The sequence below is a fragment of the Falco biarmicus genome, chromosome 16, assembly GCF_023638135.1.
Source record: "Falco biarmicus isolate bFalBia1 chromosome 16, bFalBia1.pri, whole genome shotgun sequence".
Lineage (NCBI taxonomy): Eukaryota > Metazoa > Chordata > Aves > Falconiformes > Falconidae > Falco > Falco biarmicus.
The window spans coordinates 3,956,824-3,976,538 of record NC_079303.1 but is presented as its reverse complement, the minus strand read 5'-3'; the positions used below and the strand labels follow the sequence as shown (position 1 = coordinate 3,976,538).

At 57.6% G+C, this 19,715-nt stretch overlaps 2 protein-coding genes across 3 annotated transcripts; one reads left to right on the top strand and one right to left on the bottom strand.

The window, feature by feature from the left end:
- The first annotated feature begins 112 nt into the window (after nt 1-112).
- On the top strand, nt 113-11,017 carry FMOD (fibromodulin). The gene is made up of 3 exons (XM_056361609.1): nt 113-4,003; nt 6,336-7,346; nt 9,412-11,017. The coding sequence occupies exons 2-3, from the start codon at nt 6,356-6,358 to the stop codon at nt 9,561-9,563; spliced, it is 1,143 nt and encodes a 380-aa protein (XP_056217584.1). The 5' UTR covers nt 113-4,003; nt 6,336-6,355; the 3' UTR covers nt 9,564-11,017.
- A 112-nt stretch (nt 11,018-11,129) lies between these two features.
- Nucleotides 11,130-19,599, bottom strand: LOC130159716 (uncharacterized). 2 transcript variants are annotated; one of them, XM_056361612.1, is made up of 2 exons: nt 17,284-19,599; nt 11,130-14,696 (listed from the first exon to the last, which is right to left on the bottom strand). In XM_056361612.1, exon 2 carries the CDS (start codon nt 13,282-13,284, stop codon nt 12,274-12,276), a length of 1,011 nt encoding a protein of 336 aa, XP_056217587.1. In that variant the 5' UTR covers nt 13,285-14,696; nt 17,284-19,599; the 3' UTR covers nt 11,130-12,273. The 2 variants fall into 2 exon arrangements, with proteins under 2 accessions (XP_056217587.1, XP_056217586.1); XM_056361611.1 differs by lacking the exon at nt 17,284-19,599 and adding an exon at nt 15,854-17,250.
- Nucleotides 19,600-19,715: the final 116 nt, after the last annotated feature.

Sequence of the window (19,715 nt, the reverse complement as noted above, 5' to 3'; positions counted from 1 at the left end):
GTTGAGCACCTTCCCCCCACCCAGCTGAGCCCATCACCCCTGTTCCCCCCTACCCTGCTGCCTGCACCCCCTAAGGACCCCACCTGCCTGCCTGCTCGTCTTGCAGCCACCCTCAGAAATCAGGTAGGGGCTTTTAGGTGAGTTTGTTCTCGGCAGAGCCCTTTGAAAAGGAGCAGCACAGCCCTGGTGGGGGCATCCAAGATGATAACGGCTCTGAAAGTCACAGAGCTGCTCCTGCAAGCAGAGGAGAGCCCCAGGCACCCTGCAGACACCAGCACTCCCACTTTGGGGTGCAGCCAGAGGAAGGAGAGGGCTCCGGGCACGGCACAGCGGGATGGAGCCATGCAGAGGCACCTGGAGAAGGGCACTCGCTGCCAGTGCCCACACGAGCAGTTTCTCTGTGTTTCACAAAGGCTGGAAGGAGCCAGGACTAGTGAGGAAGAGGAGATTTAGGTTGCAAACATCCAGAAAGACAGTGCAAACCTGGGAGCCGCGGACCTCCGGGCACTGGCTCCAGAGCCTTTCTGCTCAGGTGTTTGTAGTCTGAGCCTTGTCAGGAAGCCTGATGCAAAGAAGGGGCTCTGGATCACGGCTTCATGGGTCACTCCACCACGCAGGCTCTGCCCCACACATTTCCACACACACCCCTGCCTGAGCAAGGCTGGAGATGCCAAGGGACAAGGTCTCCTTGGCTCCTACTTGGACTCTTGTCACTGGAGTCCCTTAAAAGAGCAGCTGGGACCTTCACCCTTCAGGGATCTGCCTTTAAAGCCAAGGTCTAGGAGGGGACCTGAAGGACTTTCCAGGCAGCCAGGGCAGGGCATGGTGAGGTTGCTACACAAGCAGCCCTGTCTTCAAGCACCCTGAGCCCAGCGGGGCTGGTAACCCCCTCCCAGGACAGGGAGGGCCATGGAAATTAAAGAAAATAGCATGAGTGGGAGGACAGAGCAGCCAACAGCTCCAGCAGAGCTGAAACTTCTTGGAAATGTAGAAGAGGCAGAAATAACATTTCCATGAGTAAAAAGGGAAGCTGCTCTAGAAGTAGCCACGCTTATGACAGCCACTGGTTTTGGATGCCCACGGTAGGTTTAATAGTTCGTCCAGGCAGAACGAGCTTTAGCCTTAGCAGGAGCATCAGAGAGTTTTGTTTCTTCGTTATGCTGTGCAGCATTTGGTCCCCCTGCCAAAAGCATCCTGATAAACCCGTGTCCATCCCCGAAGAAGACAACACTCCCGGCTCCAAGCGCAGGATTTGCAAATTAAAGGCAAACTCGGGCCAGATTCAGTGGTTTCAAATACAAAGCTCAAGAGTATTTGATCAAAACAACTGGAACAAACCCAACCAAAATAGACACTGTTCACATCAGTTTGATTTAGAAAACCAAAGCAAACCAATACAGGCATCTGTCTGGCCCTGATGAGACGCAGACTGTGACCGCTGGAATAACTGCTCCGGATGAGATTATGCAGTGATAGGGACAATTGGCTTCGAGCAAACAGGACGGCATGTTCCCAGCTCCTGTCGCCAGTTCAGGGCTTTCTCTGAACCGTCAGCAATAGGGAAGAGGTGTTTATAGGAGGAGACAGTGAAAAAGTTTAATGGAAGTCACTTGGGAGAGAGAGAGGAGCTGGTTTGCACTGAGGTCTTAGCAACACACCAGGCACATGGACCACACCAGAGAGCCCCACTTGCAGCTTGGGAGGTGCCAGACACGTGGAGCATGGGATTTCGAGGTTGGATGGAGAAAAAGAGACATATGTGGTTCTTTAGACAGTAAAGTTTCACTTCCCTGAGATAGTCCGAACCAGCTCATCCCAGGATGAGATTAAACAGAAAGTCCCGGTGGCTGTGGGCAACACACGAACTGAGCTTAAGCACGTTGTTATTTTCTGGTTTAGGCTGGGAAAGGGGGATGTGGCCATGGGGATTGGCACCACGGGAGCCAGCTCATGTGGGGACGGGTCCTCAGCATCTCCTGGGGGACCCCCAACCCCGGCACCCCCAGCAGGGCCTGACCCCAGCAGGCACTGGGGGACAGCCTCCCCCAAAGGGACCATGTCCTGGGTCATGAATATTTTTAATTTCTGGAGGATGGAGAGGCCACACTCCTTATCTAACCTAGCTGGGGACAATTTGCTTTTCCAGAGAAACATCCAAGCCCTGTGAAAGCCTCCGAGCTGCTGGCCACCAGGACACCTCGAGCTGCCAGAGATGTGACGCTGGTTGACACCATCCAAGCGCCGAGCAGCAGATGTTACTGGCTGCCACTACCCTCCCCACCATTCTCCCCTGGAACGGAGCTCCCTGGCAGTGGGAACAGATCCCTCCAAGCAGGGTCATTCTCAGCATCAGCTCAGAGCCTTGAACCACCTCCCTGCCTGTGGTGAGAGCCCTTCTCCAGCTGCCCCGCGCCACTGCAAGCTGCCGTGGCAATGCTCGATGGGGAAGAAAAGATGCTACCAGCCACATGGGAGACCCCCACCCCACTTTACCAGGGTTTTGCCTCCTTTTGGACAGCACTACCCGCCCCCCCCGTCCTCTTTTCCCACTCAAAGGCAAGGCTTTCTCTGAATCCTCTCCTTGCAGATCCCGGCCCCGTGCTGTGGTGCAACGCGCTGCGCTTTCCAGGCACACTCTTCCTTCCCAACTAAACCGCCTTTCTGGCAAAGTCCCCACTGTACAGCGTGTCCCTCGCAACCCCGGCCACCAACCGCCCCGCACATTCCTCCTCCTTACAAACAGGACCTTCGGAGCAGAGCGATAAGGATCTTTGCAAGGCTCCCCAGGGGAAGAGGATGTTTTGGCTGGGAAATTTCAATGAAAAGCAAGGAGAAAGAGAGCCTGGAGGGAGTCTGGCACCTGCTGAGCTTCACTAAGTAATTCCAGGCTCCTAGGAGGACCTGGGCGTGTTGCTGGAGCCGGGCATGGGGATGCCGATGGGCGGTCAGGGCTCCTCCTTTCCTTGTGGGAGGAAATGCTTCGACAGCCCTGGAAGAGCTGTCTCCAAAGTTAAAATGCAGAGAAAGCCAGGATGGGGACCAGGGGGGCCGTGACAGCACCCACTGCTCCCTTGCTTTGCAGGGCCCCCCAGGGCAAGGCTGGCACCGGGAGGCGATGAGCCTTGTGACAGGGAGAGCTGCGAGCTCTCGTGTCTCTGCACAAGCACGGTCACCCTCAGCACACGCACCCCTGCCCCATCCCCTCGCACCCACCCGTGGGGTATGGGGACACCCCTCATCCCAGGCGGGTGGGCACAGCCTGCAGAAATGCCAGCTTGGCATCTCTCTCTCCTGCCAAGCTGAAGACAAATTCCTGCTGTCACAGTGGCCCTTTGGTAGGCAATTTATTTACCTTGGATGCTGAAGCCTTATCGTTCATGGAAATGTTTATCCTAAATATTTAATAGCAGGACTGCATAAACTGAGGCTTCCTGGGGAAGAAGCCCAGGCTGTAGTTGGAGCAAGCACTAATGTCTCTTCTCCTAGTATTGCAAAAGTTAAAAGATAATTTCTTGCTTCTCCCTAAAAATCACATCCTCAGCGCCTCAAAATTAGATATTTTTTAATCTGGCCGGAGGCCTCCTCATCGCTTCCTGATGAGAAACACAGGAGACCTAACAACACCCCTTTTAAAAACAACATCCCTGATTCCACTAACTCGTTAAACAGAAAGAGCCTGAAAAGTGCCAACACTCCTATGAGAAAAGACGGGAGAGAGAGAGAGAGAGAGAGACAGAGAGAGAGAGGGAGGAAAGAAAAAGCAGGTTATTTATAACGCCAGGCAGCATTAGGGTCTCTTCAGTCTCTCCTGCAAACTGGCTGCTGCTGGGAGGTCACTCCCCAAAAAACCTGCTGAGCCCGTGACCTGCAAGCACAATATTTGATCTGGGATCTGGGGCGGGCACCAGCCTTTGCAAATTGGGAGACACACTCACATGCTGCTTGACGCACGGGAGATCCCAGAGAAGAGCAGCGAGGCTTTGGAAAGGAGGCTTTTAGCTTGGTAAGTCCGTCTCTATATTTATTATGATTTTTTTTTTTTTTTTTTAAGCCTGATTTCCATACCCCTGCCTCGGCGGGCGGGCAGCTGCCACGCAAAGCACATGCCAGCGACACGGGTGGCACAGCTTGAAAGCCAGCGCTCCCAAGCCACGGCAGTGGGGAAGCCCTCTCCTGCGACCCACAGCTCTCGCCCCTCTGGCAGCTCCTTGCCCCCTGGGCTGGGAGCTGGACACCTACAACCATCGACACCCAGGTGCAGGCAGTGCTGCCTCCCTGCCCATCCCGGCTCTGCCCGTCCCGTCTGACGGGATGCAGGGAAGCCGGTTTCATGCCTGGCACAGCAGCAACGGGCCAAGCCCATGGATGGCCACAGACCATCCCCTTTGGAGAAGTCCCTTTCTCCAAAACCTGCTCCCTCCTGGAGTGAGGGGCTGGCCCCACTATCCCAGCAGCCTCTGGCACGGGAGCATGGGTACCAGGAGATGACACGGATCTCGTGGCCGGCACGCTCAGCTCAGATCCCACCCCAAAATCAGGGCTGAAGCCCACCGGGGAGGGGACAAGCAACCTTCAAAAGAAGCGGTGGGCAGCGGTGTCTCCTGAGGACAGACTCTGGGGTTACCAGTACACTGAAGGGGACCACTAGGAAAAGTGGAGGGACCCCACGGGTCGGTCCTGCCCTGCAGAGAGGGCCCCCCTGGGAGGGGGCTGCCAAGCAGCTCTGCACGGGTGGAGAAGCCCCTGCGCAGAGCAGGGCGGCTCTGGTATTTCAGCAGGCAGAGAGCCCTGGAGCAGAATGGAGGAGGAGAAGAAACTCCTCTGTGACTGCCAAGCTCCCCCATTGCACACAGCATCCCGGAGGACCACATCTGATCTGCCCTCGGCCACACGAGCGCACGGAGGGGGAAGGAGGGAGAGCAGGAGAAAGCCAGGGAGCCATGCCTGCCCGCCGCCACCTCAATCCCTCTTTTCTTCCAAGCACGAGCAGCCTGCCAGTTTGCCTCGGTGGCAGGGCGGCCGCCGGCTGGGAGCAGACTGTGCCCTCTTTGTCTGCCAGGCGAGACATCCCCTCCTCGCTGTGGGGTGGGGACGTGGTGGGGTTCCATTGGGACACCCCGCGGCCACCCCCTGGCACGGTGAGGAGGGACAGTGGCCCATGCCCGAGCATCACCCGCAGCACGGCTGCCGGCGCGGAGCTGGCAGGGATGCACCAGCAGCTCCGCGCTCCCAGACACGCGTACAGGAGCCAGCAGGCAGGAGCGACTCCTCTCCCCCTCCGAACAGCCCGCGTATTTCCTGGAGGCATTTCAAGCTGCTCTGTGTGCTCATTTCGCCCCGAGATGAGGCGTCAGGATGAACTGCCCGGGCTGGAGTCCTCCAGCGCCAGCGCCGCGGTGTGCCGGCACGCTGCCCTGGGCATGGCATGGGGCAGCGGTGAAGTCCACGTCAAGCCAAGGGGCTCGGGGACAGGCCTGCCTTGCTCCGAGCCCTCAGCCCTGCTCTCCTCCTGGCTGTCAGCCCTCGGCCGGCTGGATTTCATAAGCAGGGTCCAAGCACCAGGTGACAGCTCCCTCTCTCCCTGGTCACACTGGCCTCGAGGGGCCGGTGGATGCTGCCGCTTTTCACGTCGGGGCTGAGCTCAGGGAAATTGAAGCTTGAAAGTGATTTCATTTAAAAAAATAAGCCAGAATGTGTTTACCAGGATTTACATCAGTCCTAAGCAGCATGAGCATCCTGCGTTTCTGTGGGGGAAGGGAGAGCTGGATGAAACCCACAGCGTATCATGTAGCCAGCGAGTGTAGCATAAATATAGCTCCATTGAAACATGCCTTGAGCTCCATCAACCTGTTCCCACAGCCATGGCTCCCTGCTTGGCCAGAGAGTGTCCGTGTCCCTTCTCCTCCCTCCGTGCAGGGCCGGCGCAGGCACATCCCAGGCACCCTGGAGCAGAGCTGCGTGCCCTGACACAAATTCAGACCATGCATCCCATATCTCCATCCTCTACACAGTTGTAAGAGAAATACCCATAAGTAAAGATTTTGCAAGCAGATATCCGCTGGGATGGAGGTTTCTAGCAGGCCTGAGGTGGAAAGGGGACTGACCAGCTACCTGCAGGCAGGGGACATGTGTTCAGCCACAATTTTTTGGGTAGGATTCACCCAGGTCCCCTGGTTCTCCAGCTCTGCTGCCAAGTGCCACCAACCCCACGCAGGGCTGCTGCCACATCCACCCCCACCGGGTGCCCAGGCCACGGGGTGCAGCTCGCCTGCCTCCAGCTCTTCCATCAGGCCTGACTCTGCTGATGGTTTCCTCCCCATTTCTCCCCCACCCAGGTCCCTCCAGCATCGGCACCATGCGTTGGGCCACCGTCCTGATCATCGCTGGGCTCTGCGGAGCCTCGCTGGGCCAGTACAATGAAGAAGAAGACATGGCTTGGTTACAATACTACATACGGCAGTCCCGTATGTCCTCCTACAACTACATGCCCTACTACGAGGATGACAACACCCCTTACGTGTACTCTTACCTCCCAGCCCCAGACACAGAGGCAGAGCCCGGCCCTGAACCTCAGCAAGCCCTTTCCTGGCAGTGTCCCCAGGAGTGTGATTGCCCCCCTAACTTCTCATCAGCCATGTACTGTGACACCCGTAACCTGAGGTACCTGCCCTTCGTGCCTTCCCGCATGAAATACGTCTACTTCCAGAACAACCAGATCACCGCCATCCAAGAGGGAGCTTTCGACAACGCCACGGAGCTGGAATGGCTCGCGCTGCACAACAACCAGATCAACAGTGAGAAGATGGGCAAGAGGGTCTTTGCCAAACTCAAAAACCTGGAGAGGTTGTACATGAACAACAACAACCTAACCAAGATGCCCAGCCCCTTGCCCCGGTCCCTGAGAGAGCTCCACTTGTCTTACAACCAGATCTCCAGGGTCCCCTCCAACGCTCTGGAGGGTCTGGAGAACCTCACAGCCTTGTACCTCAGCCACAACTACATTTTTGAGATGGGAGCATCCCTCAAAGGACTCAAGTCCTTGATCCTTGCTGATCTGAGCTACAACCACCTCAGGAAAGTCCCCGATGGGCTCCCAATGGCTTTGGAACAGCTCTACCTAGAGTACAACTACATCAACACCATCCCTGATGACTATTTCAAGGTCTCTCCCAAGCTGCTCTATGTACGGATGTCCCACAACAGCCTAACAAATCAAGGTCTCTCTACCAACACTTTCAACAGCAGCAGCATCCTCGAGCTGGACCTCTCTTACAACAGGCTCCAGAAGATCCCCCGGGTCAGCACCAACCTCGAGAACCTCTACCTTCAAGGGAACCAAATCAACGGTGAGTAGGAACTCATCAACCAAAGTGCGGTGGTGCAGGGGATGGTGGTGCAACAGAGGGATGGGGAGACGAGGATGCAGAACCTCCTGTGGGAGGCTACCTGGGGTAGTGGTTTGAGTAGGAAGCTGGAATTTGGCAGCTTCTAGGTGGCCCTCAGCAAGGCAGGAATGGGGCCTGTTGTGTCCCAGCACAGCTGGAGCTGAGAGGCTCCCAGCCCTGAACGCTCCCGTGTGACCCACAGAGCCATCACACTGGTTTTACTGAGCATTTATCCAAAGCCTGAGCATCTTCTGGTTAGAGATGCCAGAAATCAGCTGTGGGTAGAAGCACAACCTGGGAAGGGGACTACAGCCATAGCCCAGCATTGCACACAGGCTGAGGGGTCACCAGTAGAGAGACAGAGGTGGGGGGTCCCCACAACCACAGTCATTGCACGTGGGAACACGCATCACCCCGGCCAGCACTAATGCAGGGGACAGGGATGTACCCCGTGATACCCAGTGGTCTGCAGCGCTCAGTACCAGTGCAGCCCCCTTTGCCCACCTCCCACCCCACCTTGCAGGGCACCAGCACAGCCCAGGCACAGTCCATGGCCCCAAAGCCCCCCCCAGGGTCACGGTCTGCAGCCGAGGGGTGCATCCTTGCCAGGGCTGGGACAGACGGGAGCTCTTAGTTATTGAAGCCATCAACGCAGCATCTTCTGCCAGGACTAAAATTCACTCCACACAAATAAATAAAAGGAACAGATTGTTCTGGGGCTGCTATTTATAAAAATAAACTAGGGGGAAAAAAAACCCCAAGCATTCTCCTGGAAAAATCCAGGCTTGCTCCTCTCACCTGCCAGGCCCTGAGGGCAGGACCCTCCCAGAGCGGTGCTGGAGCCCCTGAGCAAGCCTGGGATGGGGACAGGGATGCATCCGTGCAGCCATCCGCTGTTGCATAGGAAACACGCAACCCCGCACCCGGGAACCAACTGAAACACAAAAACAAGAACAGATTCCCAACTGTTTGCTTTCAACATTTGTAGCTGTTAACGTCTGCCCACAAATGCCACGAAACCTCCGCAGAGCTGCGCAGGCTTTACAACAGCTTTTCCTCCAGCTGCGGTTTTTGCCTCTGACCTTTAAAGCATCCCCAGAAACAAGGGGGCTGCGGGTCCAGGGGTGCAGCACCAGCCTCGGGGGGGGGGGGGCACATCCCACCCCATGGGGCATCAGCACTGGGGTCATGCCCCACCAGCCACACAAGAGGCCCCCACTTGCCTCCCCACACACCACAGGGCTTGCAGCCCCCCCCCCCCCCCAGCCCCAGCCTGGGGGCACAGGGGTCCCCCAGCACCCAGCTGAGCTCCCCAGCAGCAGCCTGGCCTGGAGCTTTGCTGCCCTCTAGTCCCAAATCCTGCACAGAATTTTTGGAGTTTGCTCCATCTCCTCCCTTCCAAACTGGACCCGAGTTTCCCTGCCTGGCACTGACAGCAGCCTGTGGCAGTTGAACAGGGAGGGGGTGTCTGCAGGCGTGGGATGGGGACAGGGACAGGGATGGGGATGGGGATGTCCGCCCTCCTGGACACGCTGCCTGGGTGGTCCTGTGGTAGCTGGGGAGAGCTGGGGCTGAAGGCTGTGGTGTACGAAGCCTCACAAAAGAGGCTGCAAAGGCAATTCCTGATAAAAAGCGGTGTTTTCCCTGTCTCCACCCGGCATTTTCCCTACAAACATCCCAGCCAGGCTGGGCAAAGGCAGCCGAGTGTGGGCACCAGCACTGCTTCCAAACCCTTGAGCAGGCACAAACTCACGGGCTGCCTCCGAATATGGCAAGGAGCATCAGTTACCCTTTTATCTTGAGAGGGGAGGGTGTCAGGACCAAATTTGCGGGAATAACTGGTAATTTGGGGGTGCTTTCCTTTTTTTCCTGCCTACCTTAACATAAACCAGCTCTTGGAGGTCGGTACCCACAAACCCATCCCCAGAGCAGCCCCACTTGACATTTCTCACATCACTCCCCAAGATCAGTCACATCATGAAGGTCAGAGCTGGGGCTCAGCTCTCTGTCTCCTCTCCCCCCGCAGAGTTCTCCATCAGCAGCTTCTGCACCGTGGTGGACGTCATGAACTACTCCAGGCTCCAGGTCTTGCGGCTTGACGGGAACGAGATCAAGCGAAACGCGGTGCCCCCCGATGCCCCGCTATGCCTGCGGCGTGCCACCATCATTGAGATCTAGCCTGGCCCTCCCCGGCCCCCACCCCATCCTCTGGACTTGGCTCCCCCATTCCTGGGGAGACACTCATGCCCATTTTAATGCAGCTTGACAGTTTGATTTGGCTTCCGCAATAGTGCAGTAAGGGTACTCCAGCGGCAGCCCACGTGGGTGGGCAGGAGCCATTCTTCCCCCAATGCTCCTTCTTCCCAGCTCTCCGGCCACGCAGGGTGGGACAGTCCTGGTACCATTCCCCCTCTTACCCCACCACAGCCACCCCCCAAAGTGCTGCATCCCCATTCATCCTTTCCCCAGGTTTGGGGAGGGATGCAGCAGGGATGGGGGAGAGCTCATCCTGCCTCCCAAACGTGGCACTGAGCACCTGAGCCCAGCAGGGAGGGGTTCAGGTGTGGGTCCCACACCTGAAGAACCAGCAGATCCAAACCCACCCACCCTGGGCCAGGTTCCAGCATTCACTGGGAGGGACACCCAGGAGGCTGGAAGCTGCATCAGTAAAGGGTTAAAGATGCTCTGGCTGCCAGCATCCCTCAGTCTAGGATGGGGAAGAGCGAGCACATCCACACTTGCCCCTCGGTTTTTTCCCCCCTTCCATCAGCCTCCTGCGCCAGAGAGAAAGGAGAGAAACCTTTCCTGCTGCTGCCGAGTGGCTGTCAGCTGCTGAGGTTAGAGACAAACACCCTGAGAAACAGCCTGTCTGGGGCCACGGCCGAGGTGGGTCTCACATTTTCCTCCTGGACCACTGGTTCGGGGCAGCGCTGGGATGGAGGGATGGGGCAGTTCCCAGTGCTGCCACCCCCAGCTGCCTGGGGACCCCCGCACACCCGGCTCCATCCCACCCCCCAGCCTGGCCTCAAGCTCCCTCCCTGCCCAGGCAACCAGGGTCTTCCAATTGGAAAAAAAAATAATAATATCAGTGTGACCTGTGCATCTGCAGCGCATTTGAATTTGCCAAAAGCCAAAACCACCCAGCTTGGTTCCTTGGACAGTTTAGTTTGAGAACCAAAAGGGGCAGCTGAGCTTTGGAGATGACCTGCGAAGCTGAAGAGGTCATCCAGACCCTCCGCATTTCCACTGCATGCCAACACTATAGCAACAAAAACCCAAAAAAACCTGTACTCTCACTGACGCATGAACTGTAGATATCGTACCAACGAATAAAGCCCTTTCTGTAACTGCACGAAACGTGTCTGAGGAATCCCAAACGCAGAGACCAGGGTCCCAGCATCTGGGTGCTTGGAGCCGTAACCTCCCCTCTCGCACACCAGATCTTTCTGCAGACATAATCCGGGCTGGATTTGCCGTCTAGTGGTTGTACCAGACACGACATGTGTGTACACCGCCTTCCAATGCTCCAGCATATCCCAGATGGGGTCCTGGACATTTATAGAAGGAAAAAATGCACATGGAAAAGCAGCATCAGTTGAGAGGGAAGGGATGGCGGTGCCACTGGCACAGTACTCCCAGTTGTTATTTTCCGGATGCTTTCATATTCTCCAGCCTTCAGCCCTGCTTATTTTTAACAGCTAAGCTGGAGGATGCTTAAAAAGAGATATATTTCACATAAGCAGGATTTTGATAGCTCTGGAGTTGCACAGAAAGTGCCACTTCCCCGCCTGCGGGCCCCTGCGTGCACCGGGAGCTCGCCTGGTGCGGGGCTGGGGGCAGAGACTGCAGGCACTCTGGGGGGGGGGGCAGGAGCTGGGCTCCCCCAAACAGCCCCCCCAGCTCCACCCGAGGCTCAGGAGGCAAGAAGACCCCGCTCAGGCCACCCCCTTACTCATCCTCTCCTGCATCCCAGGGATGCACACATCCTCATCACAGCCTCCCACAGCCAAACCCCATTCCCAGCAGAGATGCAACCCCCCGGAAGCGGGCTGGGGGACCCCCAGCTGAGGGGATCCCACTGCCCACCCAGCTGGCTGATGACTCCAGGGCTGTCACTAGATATCAGCATCCACACCCCCTCCCGAACCAACACCCGGCTTGGGGGGTCCACAGGGGTCTGTGCCCCATGACCACAGTGGGGGGGCTTTAGGGTCTGGCAGCAACCAAGCAAAACCCTGGGGAAGCTGCCACTCAACGCTGCTTCCAGCAGCTGCTTTATCCACACAGGGCGATCAGGATTGCTGATTTACACCAGCTGGGGCACTGGCTCTGCATCTGGCAGGGGTAAAGGTGAGGGGGTAGAGGGCCATTGAAACTCGCTACCCTCCTTTTCCCTCTCCTCCCCAAAAAAGGGGGGGGGTGAGGAGACCCTATAGGGCCTGGTTGAGGCTACGAGTGCCCAGTCACTGCCTTGTTGTTGTGGGGATAGCAGGGATGGGGGCTTGCACCCCCTCCTCATTCTCCTCCTCCTCCTGTTGCTGGCAGGAGGTGCAGGGTCCAGTGTGCCCCAGCAGCCTGTATCGCACGATGAGGAAGAGGAGGAGGAGGAGACAAAGACACCCCACTGCTCCTGCCAGACCTTCTTTCCCCCACCATCACCCCACGTCTGCAGGGGGGCTCAGGCCACGGGCATTGGATCGGGACACCCACCTTGGGGCTGTCCCTGCATGACACCCTAAAAACCAGCAGCTCCCACAGCGTGCCCCATGGGGACAGGCAGGATTCCTCTGGAGCTCCCCTGGAAACCCCCAAACTCTGTCTCCACTTCTCTCCAGCCTCTTCCCCCAGATTCTTTTCCCCTCCTCCTTTTTTTTTTTTTTTTTAATTTTTATTTTCCCATTGCAGCATCCCTCAGCGCAAACGCTTCCCAGCCTGTTTGCAAACATCCCTTTAGGAGAATGTTTCCCCAGGAAGTGCGGGATTTATGTTTAAAAACAACCACTCCAAATATTTTCCTTCGGAGAAGTACACAGGAAAGCGGGGAGGCTGCGGGCAATGGGTTTGACCCAACGCTGCCCCAAACGTGGCTGGAGGAGCCCGGGGTGGGTAAGAGCCACCACCCAGTGCAGGGACGTGAGCCACGGGCACGACATCGTCTCTGGGCTTCAAATCCAGCGTGCAACCGTTTGCAGAGCTGATGCAAGTCACGGCCGAGGGAAGTGTAACCCGGTGTCACGTCCTTCAGCGCTTCCCTTTGCTCAATTCTTCTCAGGCTCAACCTAAAACCTTTAACTGAGCGGAGGAGTTGTGAGGACAAAAGGATCGGTGGCCAGGTCACGGCTCCCACTGCCACGCCTGGCCATCTGCAGACGTGCTTACGATGTGACGAGCAATAAAAGTTGATTATTAATAAGCTGCTCGGATCCGTCCTGCAGCAGCTGCGACGTTGCTGGGAAGAGATAAGAAAACTGCAGAGGCAGCAGGAAAAAACACCGGGAGGGGGACACAGGAGATGGCAGGACCCCTCGCCTCCCTGGACGAGCTGGGGTCCCCGCTTCACAGAGGAGCAGACTGAGGCTGGAAGGAATGGGGGGGTCCTGCTCTCGCAGCTCCACATCAGGAGTAAAATGGAGATGGGATTTTGGTGCTTGGGAATTTGGCTCTCGGGATTTTGGCTCTCTCCACACGGCTCTGGAAGGATGCAGAGCTTGGGGGATAAAGCAGTTTGTGGGGTCAGACCCTGCCAAGGGAACAAACACTTTGGGGGGACCACTGGGGCAAGGCAGTCCCGCTCCCCGCATGCCCCCAGCAGAGTTTGGGCATGGGGGAGAGGGACGGGCAGGAAATTCCCAATCTGTTCAGCTCCCATTCTTGCCTCCCCTTTTGTTTCACTCGCCATCTGTCCCACAGCCCCGCACGCCCCGCGCTCCCGCTGCACGTGCCGTAAATATCAAGACGGGCTTTGTCTCTTCTTCAAAAGGCAGCGTGGACCCCGCACCCCAGCCCTGCCACAGCCCACAGCCCCCCCAGCAGCGGCTGATGCCAGTCTTCAAGCTGCTGAAGGCTGGCACAGGCATGGTGGGGGGCCATGCTCGCTGTCAGGGGGTCTGGGTTTGGGGGGGGGGCAGGCTCAGCACCGCTTTTTGCCCCCCTCCTGCCCCAGCAGGCATTTGGGGCAGCGCTAGGAGGGGGTGCCTTGCTCTGACACCACAACCATCTGCAGGAACCAGAGGCACAGCCTTGGGGCTGGAGCTGAACCTCCTCACCAAAGTCACCCCAAAGGGGAAAAGGAAGAAAAAGGGAAGCTGAGCCCCCTGCATGCTGGCAGAGCCCCCCCGCAGGCTCCACATCACTGGACTAAGCAGGGTTGCGGCCCAAGACAATGCCAGGGTCTGTGCTGACAGCCCGGAGGGGAATTTGCTGGGGCAGATCCCAGCCGGTCCCTCTGCAGAATCCCCGCACAGGGGCTGGGAAGGGGGCAACGAGCCCTCAAGCTTTAAGGGAGAACCACAGCCAGTGTCTCAGCCCCGATCCAGCCTTTTAACTCACAACAAAGCAGCGAACAAGTCAGCAAGGGCAGCTGCTCCGCTCCAGCCCCATCCTTTCCCTTTTCTGTTTTATCCGGTGCTGTAATAGAAATAAACTCCCTGGTAAAAGGGCATTGTCAGAGGGAAAACAGGCCTCGCCCTTTGTCTGGCAGCTGGGAATGCCGAGACACACAGGGCTTAGGGATGTTGTTGCCTCCAGCCGGTTCCCAGTAACACATTTCCCGGAGGTTCCCCAGAGGAGCGGGTGTTGCATTCACACGGCTGTTGCATCCCCCAGCAGTGACACGAGAGTTTCCCCTTCCCTGCAGGGCCAGGAAGGACCCGCAGGGACGAGTGGCCCTTGCAGAGGGGATGGGGCAGGTACCAGCCCTGTGAGAGATGCCCTAACACATCCCAACACGAGCTGGCGGGTCCTGGGGCACAGACCCCAACATCACCCTTAAATCCTTCTCCTTCTGCCTTGTTGCTGCGGGCTGGGATGTGAGGCTGGCAGGGTAGTAGCCACGGGTTCTGGGAGAGATGTGCAAGGGGGACACAGCACCTTGCACGCTACCTGCGTATTTCGGATACGGCCCGCAAGACACTCCTGGGTCAGTGCCACTGGTGTGGAAACGTGGTGAAGGGGGGAGTCCCACGAGCCTTCGTCCCTCCTCCAGTGCTCCCCAGAGCTGGGAAACACGCTGCCCCGGACACGTAGGGCTTGTCCCAGCTACCAGCCAAGATGTGACGCGGCAGATGATGAGCAAAGCGAGTATCTCAAAGCCTGAACAAAACACAGGCAGCTGGTGAGACTCACACACCCGGCTGGAACCTGCCCCGAGCTCTGCCCTCCTGTCCCAGACACAGACGCTGCTCCAGGAGGATGCACAAACTGCCCCGGGGCAGCAAACGCAGCCTTTCGGTGCTCCCACCATCCCAGCTGCCTGTGCCCTGCCCTCTCCTCACTGCCACTGGCAGGGCATGGGATCTCTCAGGGATGCACATACAGCATCACTTGGGGACATGGGGCATGGTGGCCCCTGGAGACAGGGGCATGGAATCCTTGGAGATGGGGGCACAGCATCTCTTAGTGAGAGAGCCACACTGTCCTGTGGGGACAAGGGCACAGCATCCCTCAGGGATGGCTGGGCACCGCTGTCACTCCAGGGCCACACAGCCTCGGGTCCCTGAGGGATGCACCCCACTCGCATCAGCAGCTGCGGCACAGGACATGTTGAGGCACCTCACTCTGCCCAGCGAGCTCGCAGGGTGCGGCACGGCGGGGGGAGGATGGAGGGGTTCAGCACCACATTGCCCAACACTGACAGACTTGCCAAATAACAATAATTACTATTATAATATATAATAAGAATCGTATGCAACCCCCCTGGTGAGCTGAGTGAGCTCTGCTCTGACCCACACGGCGCAGAGGCCTCTTTTCTCCCCAGCTCTCAGCCCTTCTCTGGGAAACAAAAGGTGCAAAGTTTAGTGGTGCATGAAAGGAGAAACAAAACCCCGGCCCCGGCTCGGCCCTGGCCCCGCCACGGCCCCCCCGCCCCACCAGACAGATGGCAACAGTTGTCCCCGCACACCAGTTGCTCGCTGCCGCCAACAAGCCCCTTTTATCCCCCAACAGGTCATAAATGAGAGCGTTGGAGCTGGCCCCAGCGCAGGGGAGCAGCCGCTGCTGAGGGGGCTGGGATGGGGATGGGGACAGCTTTTCCCATGGGATGCTCAGTGGAAAACAAAAAAGCAGCTGAAAGTGGCTCCTCTCCCCAAGCCCATCTGTCCCAGCCTCAGGAGCCCCTCGCCCAGGCACTCACAGCAGGGGGGGTGGCCAGGACAAGTTGGCCCCTGGGACCCCCAAGTCTCTCAGTGACACCGCAGGAGTATGGACCGTCCCTCTCCAGACCCCACTTTTTTCCCATGCGAGCTGCTCACCTCGATGGGGAATCACCCCTTCCAGGGCCATGGGACATGCCCACTCTCAGAGCACCAGCAGCAGACCCCCCACTCCCCTTTGGGGACCCCCTTTTTCCTCCCCACTGTAATTTTTAATGAACTAGGGGTCTGCGCAGCACCCGCTCCGTGTGCGCTCCTGCCCGAAAGCTGGCACGGGAGGAGGGGGGCAGGCAGGGAGCGGAGACAGGGCTGGGGCTGAGCCTGCCGGCAGGTTTTGTGGTTGGTTGGGGGTAATTTTTTTCGTTTCGAGTTAACATTAAGCAGTGCCGCAGCCTGCCCCATCTGCTGCTGGAGTCTCTCCAAGCACAGCGAGCCGCGAGCGCTGAGACGGTTACTGCGCCTCGCAGGGGGGAGGCGAGTGGGCGTGCGGCGGCTGCGGCACACGCGCTTGCATCTGCCCGTGACCTTTTTGGAGGAAGGAGGGTTTTTTTTCCACCAGGTGGTACGGTTTTGAGCAAGGATTGGAAAGGCAGAGCAGCGCTTTCCCCACTGGTCGGGGGGCCCTGGGTGTGTGCGAGGCTGTTGGGGTGCTCGGAGATGTACAAGCAGAGAAAAGATGGGTCGTGGCTGGGCAGAGCTCAAGGTCTGGCCGCGACCACTGGGCAGATGCAGAGGCCAGAGAGCTGGAGGAGGGAGGAGGAGGGAGAGGAAGGTCTGTCAGGACAAAGGGCAGGCAGGGAGCGTGGTCCCCAGCCAGGAATCACGCTGCCATCCCAGCCAGGGGACAGAAACCAACAGGAGCCCACGCGCCAAACCCAACCCTGGACCCGAAGGGTTTGGCTCATGCCTGGGGCAGGGCTTGCGTGGGGGCTCCACCACGGCAGCAATTGCTGGCAGCGCCGGAGTTTGCTGCTACAAAACAGTGGCGATGCCAGCGATGGCCAGTGCAAGCAGCAGCGATGCCGGAGTCTGCCGGAGGGCTGCAGCCCCAAGCGCCATGGGCTTGGCACAGCACCAACCCCTCCAAACCCTGCGAACCATCTGCCCGTTGCTGGGCCACGTGAATTCAGAGTTTCTACAGCTCCGGCAGATCCTGGGAAGATCACCCAGGCTCCGGAGCACCGCAGACAACGGAGCGCCCCGGGGCCCGTGCCTCCCCCTTTTCTCAGGGCTGGGGCTGGGTGCTGCCAGCTGCATCTCCCCAGATACAGGCGAGCGCGGCTGCACCCACACGAGTGCCTGATTGGCCTCAGCCAAGCCGAAATAGCCGGTGGCTTCCCATCGCCCCGTCGGCAAACAGAGGGCAGGAAGCACCTGGCAGAGGCTGAGCCCTGCGTGAAGGTGCTGGCGTGGGGAGGAGGTTGAGCAGCGCCCGCCTGCGCTTCTGTCCCTCCTGCAGCTGCAGAGGCAAGGAACGGAGAGCGCAGAGCCTCCGCTGCTGCGCTGCTGCTGTCCCCTTCCCCGCTCACCTTCTTCTTTTCCGAGCAACCTATCCCATTTGCCACATTTCAAAGGGGTCCACCTCTCTTCAGGGTGGGAAGGGGTAAAAGCGCTTCAAGGGACGGTAATACCAGGTCTGGCTTCTGTGGGAAGGGCAGAAATAACCCCAACAAGCACTTTTGCATCCTAAATACTGATGTTGCTTTTCTGACAGAACTGAGAAACGCCCAATTTCTGCGAAAGGAACCCCCAGGAAAGAGGAGCACACAAAAAAAATCAAACAAATATTTCACCATGAATCAAGCAAAACATCCTCATCACCCCAGGGACGTTGAAGTCCACCCACCTTTTTACTCTAAACACCCTTCCAGACGGCTGGGACAGGAGCATTTTCCCCTGGGACCCAGCATTGTGCCACCCTCCCTCCCTGCAGCGGGGTTTTTGCGGGGGTAACTCATTTCCAGGTGGGTGTCACGCAGAGGGAGACCCTCTGCGTTTAAGCCCTGGCCGGTGCTGTGCCGGCAGAGCTCCTCTCTCCCGCGGGAAGCAGGCAGGCGAGCAGGCAGGGCCACCAGGCAAAGGGCTGAGCTCTCACCCAGGACACGTCAAAGGCAAATGCTCTTTTACGCAACACACCGATCTCTGATTACTGAGGACGACGTTTGACCCAGGGTCCTTGAACTGGGCATTTCCCTGCCCCACCTGAATAAAAAATCCCAACGGAAACTCAGCGAAAGGCTCAGCGGAAAACAAGTCCAGGTTTCAACAGGCAGGAGGCGGGCAGCAGTGGGCGAGTATGGTTTGAGTTACTTTCGGTCTTTTTCAGAGCTTCTTCAAGCACACCGGGGGGGCAGCTGGGTCCCCCAGGCATGGTCGGGCTGTGCCTCCACACCCCCTTCCTCTGGTGCTGGTCCTGCGACGTGCTCGGGGATCTCACAATGAGAAAATCTGCAGTTCAGCTCAAAAGGGCTTTGGCGGGGGTGGGTGGCAGATAAAGCTGCACCCCTAAGCTAACCCAGCTTGTACATCAGATATCGCAGTCCTACCAGAAGAAAAACGATGAGCAAAATAAAAATAGTAGATGAGTCAGCTATCGAAAGGCTAGCAGGGGGATCTGGTTGCGGTGCGGGTAGCATCAACTCCTCAATAAAAACTCTATGGTGTAAGAGCTGTATTTTTATCTTGGCTGTGAGCAAAAAAAATTTTAGATGATCTTGGCTCTGCCTGCTGGGGCTCAAATGCCAGCCACAGGCCACAAGACGCAGGACCACACCAGGCTGGCCACGGCACGGACTGTGCCAGCCTGAAAATGGGCCACGGAGCACAGCACACAGGTCCAGGCCAACCACACTGGTCCGGACAAGCCGGAGGGAGGAAGGCTGCCATCACCTGACTTCACCAAGCCTTTGAACCTGGATGACTCCCCAGCTAACCAGCAACCGACTGGGACGCCCATTCCTCCCCAACAGCTCTGTTTCACAAGCAGCAGCAATTTGGGTGTGTTTATGGAAACTAATAAAAGGATGAGTTCAAAAAGGAGTGGCTTTGACAGAGCACCAAAATCAGCCCACAACTTGTTTTCCTCTTAGAGGTGGTGTGTTATGGTAAAAGCTGGAGGGGAGGAAGCTGGGCTGCAGGGAAAGCAGTGGAACCAGGCCTGTACCCCCCCCACCATCACCACTGCCAGGAGGGCACAGGTTGGGGTGGGTCACAAGGATCCCGACAACTCAAGCCCTCCTGAAAAACAGCGTTTTGGACTAAAACTAGCACAAGCCAATTTATCTAGGGTCAGCTCAAAGATGAGCGCAGACAGGGGTTAGGTTAAACACAAGCTAGACACCCCCATCCTGGGGAGCAGGGTTACAGCTCCATGCCCCCATCACCAGCCTGGCCACAGCCAAAACAGGATCTCCTGTGCATCCAGCCCAGCTGCCTTTATCATGACAGGCCCAGAGCATCCTCCGCATGCCTGAACATTTCGATCCCATGATCTCTCACCCTTCCTCCTCCGCTGGCTCACTCACTCCTGGAAGGCCAGTGGGGGCAGGGAGGCTTAACCAGGAACTGCCCCATGCCTCGCTCTTCCAAGGCTTCCTTTATGCTATTCCTAGGGTTGGATAATGCAGTTGACTGCCAGATCTCTTAACACCTTCATATCCTGGCAGGACACACTTTCTACAGTCCTGCATGGACTAAATCCCCCACTGCATAAGCCAGAACCCAGCATGGGGAAGGAGAGGGCAGGACACCCACAGCCCTGCATTAGTCATCAAACCAATTCCCAGCCTTAATTCCTCAGGTTTAGAGGGTTAGGCTTAGAGTCAGCATGTTGACTAAGCAGCTTTTTCCTAAACCTCCTCCTTGCCACAGCTAGATAATAAGTCATCCAACATTTTAACCAAGCCCACAGCATTCAGCGTGGGATTTAGGTTGCAATCCCAACCCTCACCCTCTTTGCAAG

Excerpts from the sequence above, each read along its gene's own strand:
- LOC130159716 (XM_056361612.1), bottom strand. The coding sequence starts at position 13,284 with ATGGCGAGTGAAACAAAAGGGGAGGCAAGAATGGGAGCTGAACAGATT.
- FMOD (XM_056361609.1), top strand. The coding sequence starts at position 6,356 with ATGCGTTGGGCCACCGTCCTGATCATCGCTGGGCTCTGCGGAGCCTCG. Across the intron at positions 7,347-9,411 it reads TCAAGGGAACCAAATCAACG|AGTTCTCCATCAGCAGCTTC; the intron begins GTGAGTAGGAAC and ends CTCCCCCCGCAG.